Genomic DNA, 10,651 nt, shown 5'->3' with positions numbered 1-10,651 from the left:
AAATTAAATCCCTTTTCTGACACTGCGACGTTGATAGAAATAAGCAACATTCTCATGGAAGGTTTAAGAATTTTCAAAACAGGGTAGGCGTAATAAGGAGGAATACCAAACATCAGCCGAACTTATCGCGTGCCGAATGGGCATAAGCGAGGCCGTTTTCTTCCTGTCCCATGGCCAGTTCCTGATACATGTCACTCGATTGCTGTTATATACTAAAATGCATCCATTATATATCTGAATTATGATCTTTTATTAAAGACAAAATGGAAATACATGTAGGTATGTGCTATACATGTAACAAAAATGCAGGGAATATTTTTTTTTTTTTTGGCAATTTCCATCAAACACTCAACATTGTATTCGGCATCTACCCTCTACCAGACCGACTGATAGATTTTTACAGATATTCACATATATGTCTCTAGATAGATAAATGGTCATTTGGTTCTAAGTCACCAAAATGACCATCTATCTATCTATCTAGAGACATATTTGTGAATATCTGTAAAAAATCTATCTGTCGCCCTGGTAGAGGGTATGCAGCATCTACGATATACATAGACAAATCGTTCAAACAAGATAACATATTACACATGGCACCAGTGGATTTTTATGGCATAACTCTATCAATGTACTTGAACATGGTAGGGATAATTATTTTGTTGCGCCATATCAATGTACATAAGGAACCTGGCGACCAATGGTATAATGTGAAGTGCTATTTTAAAATATCAATAATAATAAGTGGATTTAACAAAACAAGTACAAACTCCAAAATCTATAACAAAAATCATCTAACGAAATTGCGTTTATCTCATTCTGATGGGCACAGTTTCAACCTTAATTCGGTCGATATCTGCTGTGCTGCTCTATGATACATATTGAAGACACCAGTAGGCATGTATATTTCTATATTTATCATCATTGCGTTGGTTTTCAGGTAATCAACATCTTTCGGGCTATATCGCCTACACTGTCACGACTGCCATGACGTCACAAACCACGGAAATTATGTATGATGCAGCATATCAAAAATACCTAAAATAGATATAGAGATACATTTGATGATTTGTAAAATTATACATAAAATAGAAGATCTTGGTGTGTTCCTTATATCACAGTTTTTTGCCCCCATTTACGTCTCTATTTTCAACATGTTAAACACTTAAAACTGCCAAGTCCTACAACTTTCATGTTAGAACAAGTGCACACACCTATTGGGACGCGGTGATGTCTTCGGTCTTGGAATCCAGTGGTTATCACTGCAGAGTAAAAGCAATTAAAATGTGTGAAAAAGTGAACGTGTAGAACTGAAGATAAATTTGCCTGTTCTTTGTAAAAAATTATTATAACAAGACGATTAATCTAACCAATTAAGTAATTTTTGTGTGAAAGGCGGGGGACCATTGTCATAATAAAGCGCGTTAAATATCACTCACATTTGAGACCCATCTGGATCGGGGGGGGGGGGGGGGGGGGTCATCAAGGCAAACCTTGATAAAAGTCTGACCAACGCTTAACTACCTCTTTCTGTTGTTGATTGTAGATCTGCAAAGATTACTTACGTTCTGTTGAAATGGTCAAACTGCAGCTGCCAAGGGATGTATTCATGCATACTACGGCTACAAAAAATTAGTAATGGGCTTCACTAATTTGACGTGTTGCTAATATATATTTGTCTCCTTGGTAATCGGTTGTCATTAAAATAAGTTAGGCAAAACTCTAACGTTCTTCAAAGTTTCTGTGATGTTCACAACGTATCAGATCTAAATGCGCCAGGTGACTCGAGATTTTAATAACTCAAAAATTATAAATTCATACTTCACGGCGTTTTCTGTGGAACATAATTTAGTACTCAATATCTTTTGTGAAACGCTAGTTTAAATTACCTGGGGGTGCGACGAGACGCACTTTCGGAAAAATTAGCGCCGTAAAAGTCTTCAAGCTCCTCCCATTCGTTTTCTGTAACTTTGCGATGAATGCTGGCGTCTGTCGGGCGAGGTGGGTAAGTGCTGTAGCCACCTCGGTATTCTGAACTTGGGTTGCGTCGACTGGAGTCGTAGCGCTCAAAGTTGTGCACCCCTGGGTAAGAAGGGGCGTCATCTTCTACGGAAGAAAACCCCTTGTTGTTGAAGTAGGTGGGGGGAGGCTCCCGCCAAGGGTAGGGCTTGGTTGCCATGGGAATGGAGTTTGGGTAGGGATCTGATCTAGGGGAGAGACCTGATGTCCGACTGACCCATGTGTGTGTATATGGCCTGCAGAAAGAACCCGAGGAATTTATTTTAATCTATCTTTCCACGGGAGCTTGAATTGTATTATTGGTGAAATTCAAAATTTAATTACCTTACAATTTGTTGAAAACAAGTGAACATGTCACAGTATAAAAGGTAGGTCCATCATTTTAATATTAGGTGACGCCAATAATAAAGATAATTCATTATTATTATTATCTGTTTGTTCGTTTGCTCATTCATTATTCATACGTGTATTTATATTTCTCATATTTATTGAAGCCTCTATAAAGCCTCTATTTTAAAGAGAGCACCAGACATGATACCCACCATCCTACATTCTCATCCTCATCTTCTGCAGAATCCCTGTACCTGTGAATAGAACGTGATAATGTCATTTAAAAATGTCGTCAGAAATAACTAAAAATCGACAGAAATAAGTAAAAGGAGTGTTTCGTTTCATAATGTTTGTCATCTTAATTTAGCGTCATACGAGATCATTAATGCTCATTTCGTGGTGACGCTGAGACTAATTTCTTTGCAGCTATTTCTAGTACATATATAATTCATCTACGATGTAAAAGGAAACGCCCAAGCGTCATTTATGCGTCACGTGTCAATTATTTACAAGAGCAATGTAAATGAAGTGCTTACTGCTACCGCATGACTTCATTTGGTTTATAAGTAGCATGAGCAATTTCCTTACTATACTGAATCATGACTTTTTCGTATTTATCTTTACGTAACTCAAGCCTTATACATGTATCAATAGCGTTTCATTTATTCTACTGTTATACGGATATTTTTTCGAATTCCAACAGTTGCGTTCCATCATATGTAGGCCCTGTAATCTTGTTAAAACGAAAAACACAAACTGACCTATTAAAAACCTAGAGCTTCTTTTACTCTGTACATAGTATTGTTTGCTACATGTAAGCTAATTCGGTGAGTCCTAGATGTAAGTTAGTACTCCGTTTCTTTGGTTTGAAATTATGGCCATCTTCCTTTTTCCTATTAACTGTTGGTTACACAGGGAGCGTTCAGATAAACCCATCGTACAAGCTGGATCGATCCAACTCTGCGGGAGGTTCTCTATAAGTGCCATCACTATAATCGGCTTAAATGCCCAACACCCCTCCTCGAGATGCTAGGGGGGTAATTAACTAATAAATCCAGTTACTCAGGGAGGCGTGTCAATAAAGCTGATTACACTGAATGCATTTTAGCGAGAATCTCCAGCAGAGTTGGATCGATTCAGCTTGTAGATTTTTGAATCTGAACGCGATCTTACAAACAATGCAGTGATCAGCTGCCATTGTTCCACAACTATAACATTTATAACATCAATGCCCCCTCCCTACCCCATTACCGAGTGCAGCTCAGTTATTCAATATTAATACTATATTAATATTAATACGTGTACCTTATATTATATGGTATATTTCTACAATGTCAATTATAACTGGACTGAAAAAGTACCTTGTTGTTTGCTTTTCTTTCCTTTTAAAACAAACAATCAGGACTATCATCAGTACCAACAGTATGACCCCCACGCCCACGGAGACACCTATGATGATTAACTGCTCCTGAGTCAGACCGGGGTCTACGGGAATTGGGGTAGCTGAGGACGACAAATAGAAAAGTGTAGATATGATTCAAAGTCCAGACTTAATATCAATGCATGTATGCATAATGAATGAGCAAAGTTAGATTTGATTGAGAAAAGATTAAACGTCAAATTCATACAATACAATACATTTCATTTCGGTAGGCTACTATTTAAATTTAAGTATTAAACATTCAGGTGTTCATCCACAAAAAAACTATGACATGTCAATTAAAAGCCACTTCATTCTTTCTCTCTCTCTTTTTTTTTTTTTTTTTTTTTTTTTTTTTTACATTCCTGAAATTTTTACATTCAGGCACTCCTGAAAGCGCACAAGCAAGCACGCGCAGGGGTTACCTCGACAAGAGGGGGTCCCATCCCACTGCAGGTTATTCTGACATGTCACCTGACTCGGGCCGTGCAGGTATATCCCGTCTACGCAGCTCACCCCGACCTTCGTCTGCCGTGTCCTCTCATAATTGTCCAGCCTAAGTTCATACTGATTTGATAGTGTGACAATGATAGGGTTCTGAGTGAAATTGTTCAGTTTAGGACACTTCCCTGAAAAAGAAACAGTGCTGATCAGTTTTGAAACATCGACTTATTGTCAACCTGTTTTGATTTTAAGCAACAGCTTTTTGTTGTTGTTGTTGTTGTAATAATTCACGTCAATCTTTTCTTTAACTTCTGGATTGACATTAAAATTTCGCGAAATGTTCATAAATCAGTTATCGTAAGAATAATGCAATAAAAATATAGGTCATGTTTTTTTTCTTTCTTTCTTTTTTTTAAGAACAAGAGGCGAAATGCTTCTATAAAAAAACTCGTACTAGTGTACCATGTTTTTACTTCATTTGTCGGATCATAATTTCCAAAAATTGACAAAAAAGAAAACACTTTTGGGTGCAGTTATTGAATTAATGAATGAATTGAGTGAAAGCAACACGGGGCACTAAGGCATTGAAAATATCATAATTAAACACGATCACAATTCGTGCCATAGAGATCTTCGCTGTTTTATTTCAAATATAATCATATTTTGCTCTGTTTCGAAATTAGGGGGGGGGGCACTTTTTGCGATCCGTAATGTAATTTCGTGGGATTTGAGTATCAATATATGGAAATACCTTTACGCACACTTCTTCAAAAACAGAGCTATATAAAAATAACGTGTATGAAATATGATAGTTGAAGATGTGTGTTGATTTTATATGTAGGTCAATAAGGGCTTTCGACATGTATTAAATGTTGACGTGAGGGAATTTCATTAATTTTAACTAAGTTGGTATAGCGTTATAATGTGCTTAAGGTGGTGCAAGAATTCTTCTCTCAAAAAATGGTTTACCACAAGCGATCTTGGCAAAGCCGTGACCTGTCACGACCAACCCTTAGCCATAAGGCACAATTTTAGCTAATGGCAGTCTACGAAAAGAATACAATATAACTTTAAATTATTCTGTTGTTACTGAGCAATGTGCAATTGTAATTTTTTCTATAACAGAAGTGACACCCTCCATTGTCCGCGTTCTGTTTGTCCCATGGATAAGACACATATGTAAGATACAACATAGACCTCAATTTGCCAGCAGCATCCTTCATTCAAAGAAAAGTGTTTGGGCGTGTGAAATAGCTGCAGGTGCCAGTGTTTAACTGTTTTATTTCTTCTTTATTTGTCTAGGCGAAAAACAGAGTAACTGACCCAAATCAATTTCTAGATCAAATGTATTGTTATTGGGTGGAGCTGCATCAAAGTCCATCTACACTGTGACTGCAGGATACAATGTTGACGCTTCCATAAAAAGACATGATTTATGGCTTTGAAAGATTTAAACCCATATACAAAACATTAAATTTATGAAAGGTTATCCTAGTAGTGTTTATGAAAGACTACCCTAGTTTAGAAGAAGAAGGGATATCACAGTCACACCTTCACGTTTGGCCCTTCGCCCGGTTTTATCACAGTATTTATTTATCAATTTATTTCATTTTTAGTATTTCTTCTGTCATCTGAACTACATTTGTACATATTAAACTGAAAAAATACATGTACGCGCATTTTATTGTTTGTGAAAATGCCAAAAATATACATAGTTACATTTTATTAATGATTATTAAATTGTGCTTTCAAAACAGACAATTTGTAATGATTTCAACTTTTTAACTCAAATGTGGGATTACAAATGTTTTACCTGAAGATATATTTGTTTTGTATCATCTTGACTCACTTTTGTCTTATTTTTTGATGAAATATTGACTTAACTTGGTTAAATATACAGCTAAATATACTGTGTTTGATACACTGCTGAAAATATGGTGGTCATTAATACTCAATGCTGTACAGTATTCTTAACGTAGGCCTATAGGCCAACTAAATGTGACCGAGATGCTCTTATTTAATTAGCTCCTGGGCGTCACCTCAGTCTTTAATAAATGATAAATGGGCTGTGTGTTTGATTGAAATAAATAAAAACTAAGAAGAAACCACTCAGTCAACTATTGCTTGTTCTTGCCCAATAGGCGGACTTAGGCCCCATTCAGAACAGGGGACTAACTAGTCCAAGAGCCAAACATGGCCGACCCACTTGAAAACTTCCCCTCAGGATATCTATTCAGTGTCTATTAGCAGATTAGACGGCAAGATTTGTTGTGGGTCGCCTTATTTGACCCTCAGACTAGTTAGTCCCCTATTCTGAATGGGGCCTTACACTCACTATAACAGTTAAATATGCCGAAGGTAGAGTTCGACTTGAGGAACTGCCCACCTACAAGTTAAACCTACTGTAATGTTGCCTCAGTAACACAGCTACGTACAGACCCGTATCCTGGGGGTTAGAGGATTCGAAAACACCGCTGTTTTGGTCGGAAAAGGCCCGATGTTAATCCATATTTGAACTAGATTGTTCCATTTATCGACTTGGGTCATAAAAAGGTCCACATTTTTCAGATAGAAAACTAATTCCCCTATGAAATCGTCAGGCTCTGGCAAAATTTATCTACAGCTACTCATTCAAACTGTTAGTTTTAGGGTGTATTCCCAGAGATTTAGATCGATCCAGAGATTAAGATTTAGATCGACCTAACTCCCTGGGAGTTCACGTTAAATTGCAGTCAGCCGAGCGCGCATCATAGTTAATTACCCCTTACCCCCTTACAGCTTTCAGTAGGCGGGACAGACGCTTAAGCCGGCTAAGCTGACAGAAATCTAGTGAGATTCCCCACAGGGATAGATCGATCTAAAATCTATGGAAATGGGGTCTTAGTTCCACCCTTGAACCCATCATACACATGCACATTATGGGCCTCATTTTCAATCATTATGCACTTTCTACAAAACTGGACTCATTTACACTAGTGTTGCGTTACGACCAGGTTTTGATGGCGACTCAAATGTCAACGAATGATACAAAAACTAAGGCAGGTTGACGGAGATACCTCCAATTATACGATAGGCCTAATATGTTTCGTAAGGGAATAAATGCAAATCTATTTCAGACTACCGCCACACTGAATACACGCTGTATATGTCACCTTTTGTTGTATTTATTATCTACATTCATATAAATGTACCTGTACTTATTTTGTACCACGCAAAATATGCGTGCCTGAGCCATATCTCCTGTAATATTAGAACTTGTATCAGTAAAGCTTACCATACAAAAAAATAACGTGCTATGCTTTAATAGCCAAGTATTTTCATATTTCAGCTTTGTCGATAATTTTACTGATCTGTCGTGCCGAATAAGCCGCATTTATCGTATTACCTGCATCCGCCATGTTACTGCTCTATCACTAGTCAGACAGGTGTGATATCCTCCTGGACGCGCCGGTTTCTCACTCTGTCAATTGTTACCTCTTAGAAAAACGGCAAAAAAACTTAAAACCTGCACATCATGTCAACTTCATCGGCTACTCCTCTTATCGGATTACACGAGGAACAGTAATTGCAACGAGAAAAAAAAATCCACTGAGCATCAATTTCGACATTCAAAATACCCATGCGTCAGGTCACCCCACACCCTACGGGTGAGTTTTGATTACTTCGCGATGGCACCACCTGCAATTGTTCGGTGACGGTACAATTGCTGTTTAGAAGTTGTGGTCGATCGTCATAAAACAGCCGGTCTCCACAATGAATACTTGACAAGTCAAAGACACCATGTCCGGAATGTATTCATATACAAAGGTACTAACGTTAGTATGGAAATGTGATGATATTGAATACACGACCTGCATTTGTTCTCATCATAATAAATAATTCCGCTTCTGTGTATATGCTTTGATTCACCAACTTATCATTGTACGTGAGAATAAGGACAATGTGCTTTGCTTTCATATTCGTTTTGTCAAATAAAATAATTCATATGTTTATTTATTTATTATTTTGCGAAAATATTCTGTGCACATGTATCAGCTTATGACTGAAAAGACAAGAACGATAGTTCTACATCATACTGCAGTGAACAGATTCTTGAGGTGAAGAAAATGGGATATTGGGGAATATTGGTGTGAATGGATATTTGGACGATGGAATTAATTTACGTTGTTTGATAATAATCCAGGAAAATCCCTGGTTCTGTAGAGCATCTGTTTCAACCGGACTAAGGCCTTGGGTTTGGGGGCCTGGCTGGAAGGGAAGTCTGATGAATACTGTTAGATTAGCATTTACAATTGACGATTTACAGTTTCACGAAAAAGTTGACGAAAAAATGACAAAACATTTTACAACGGCGGCAACCAGATGCAAAAAAAAAAAAAAAAAAAAAATGCAAGAAAGTGAGAAAATTTAAACCGCCGTATCGCAATGTGAGTGCTGTGATTTATACAGCGAAATCTTTGAGTCACACCAATAACATCACAATATTAATTGCAGTCGGATGCAGCACCGTGCCATATCGTGATCTCAGTCAAGGCATTATAGTCATTATAGCTCATTTTCTGTAGTTTTCGCTCTCCTGTGCTGAGATAGGAGTAGCTGGTTATGTGCAGACACAGATGTGTCTGTACATATAGCCGTGGCCTGTGTCTGTCGTCGTCGCTGTGCACTTTTAGTGTTATATAAATAAAATGAAACCCGTTTTACCTTTTGTCTTCAAAATGACAGAACTGATGAATATTCATAAAATACAGGTCAAGTTAGAAAATCAGCTTGAACAGACCATTTTTTCCAAAAGTTATGCTGTTTTTTCGTTTTTTTTTTTTTCAGCATATTGGTATTTTTCCCAACTCGACAATTTTGTTAGTTGGCCATATAAAAATCATAGTAAATTGGTTATTTTGCATTATGTAAAAAAGTGTTGAAAATGGGCATATTTTCCCTTCTTTATGTCTGTACATTTGAGGCTTTATTGCCTTGTTTAAGAATGCAACATCCCTAGGCCACGTGGGAAAAATTCCAGGCAGAATAGTGTGACAGATGGGTCGAGAAGTCAAAACACATATAGTTTTACATGTAAAATTGTGTCATGTGAGTTGAGGTGTCAAGAGAATGGTGATATTGGGCTTTCAGGTGGGATGAGAGTGTCAAATGGGGTTGTGTGTCATGTGGGATGAGTATCAGATGGGGTAGTGTGTCACATGGGACCAGTGTCAGATGGAGTACAGATGGGTTGAGATTGTTAGGGCGAATTCAGATTAACACATCGTACTAGCTGGGTCGGTCCAACTCTTCAGGTGATTTTCGCTAAGGTGCCATCAGTGGAATTAGCTTAATCAGCAAACAATACTTGCTCTATTAGCTGCTGGAGGAGGCGTTTCAGAAAATTAACCCGATTCCAATGATTGCACTCAAGCGACAATCCCCCGCAAAGTTGGACCGATCCTGCCAGTACGATGGACAGTTGGTAAATTAGAGCAACATATATTCAGCCCGAGGAGATAATTAACATGTCTTAAACAGCAAGATGAATCTTAAAGATTTATAAAGTGCCCTGAAATTGATAGACCCTCCGCATCCCATGCTCCATACGGATGATCAATGGTAAATCCCTTATAAAATGGTCCACGAGTTTCAAATTCAGGACATAACCGAAAGACGTGGCCGAAATGAAAGGTTTAGACTATGTTGTTTACTCGCACGCTATTTATTATCGTAAAAATATGAATGACATGAATATTTCGTCAGTATGGTTCAACGGCGCTCCCGTGCAGTCTGTTCATCAGCGTGTAAAGTCATATCAATAATCAATTTGTGAAGCTGAGTGGACAAAGTTTAAGACTATAACAACTGAAGATAGCACTCTCGTGTGACCAAGTTTCACAAGTCATCTCACAGGACAAATGCAATTCAATTTTCCATTCTAGCAATCTGAAGCGAACATCTGTGCATTTTGTCTGTTAATTGGTTCCTTTAGACGACTTATTGCTTGTGGAGTTTCCAGTAGGCAGAAAACTGGTTCTACAAACACATATTTTTTAATGTTACAGATGGATATAAAATGCAACGGACAGTCAATAAATTTTATACCAGCCACGTGACCTTAAATAAAAAAACGATGATCCGAATATGCAATGGCAGACTTTGGTAGTCTTTTGTATGATGAGCTTCTTCTTTCAGACTGCCCCACCCAATGTTTATCTTGTTGACGACTACATTTTCAGTCACGACTGAGTAGTAGTTTATACCATTAAGGTCACTCGAGAACATTTTTCTTACGTTACGTCTGAATTCATAAATATATTATTACAATGTTCTGTTTGTAATCCAAAGAATTTGCGTGAAACGCCGAAGCACTTACTTCGTGCTTTTCGATCTAGAACTATGGTTTCTTAATGTTACAAAATGTGCCATATTTAAAAAATAAAAGGTTATTGAATC

General features: G+C 37.6%; 1 protein-coding gene across 1 annotated transcript; it reads right to left on the bottom strand.

The window, feature by feature from the left end:
* Positions 1-226: 226 nt before the first annotated feature.
* On the bottom strand, positions 227-8,024 carry LOC106155375 (uncharacterized). The gene is made up of 8 exons (XM_087004686.1): positions 7,599-8,024; positions 4,195-4,398; positions 3,711-3,852; positions 2,562-2,603; positions 1,890-2,255; positions 1,566-1,622; positions 1,215-1,262; positions 227-1,038 (listed from the first exon to the last, which is right to left on the bottom strand). Exons 1-8 carry the CDS (start codon positions 7,609-7,611, stop codon positions 1,029-1,031), a joined length of 882 nt encoding a protein of 293 aa, XP_086860812.1. The 5' UTR covers positions 7,612-8,024; the 3' UTR covers positions 227-1,028.
* Between the last annotated feature and the right edge of the window lie 2,627 nt (positions 8,025-10,651).

Source organism: Lingula anatina, chromosome 2 (genome assembly GCF_051362555.1).
Source record: "Lingula anatina isolate TDL-2025a chromosome 2, LinAna3.0, whole genome shotgun sequence".
In the NCBI taxonomy this organism is placed as follows: domain Eukaryota; kingdom Metazoa; phylum Brachiopoda; class Lingulata; order Lingulida; family Lingulidae; genus Lingula; species Lingula anatina.
This window is presented reverse-complemented; position numbering and strand designations above follow the sequence as displayed.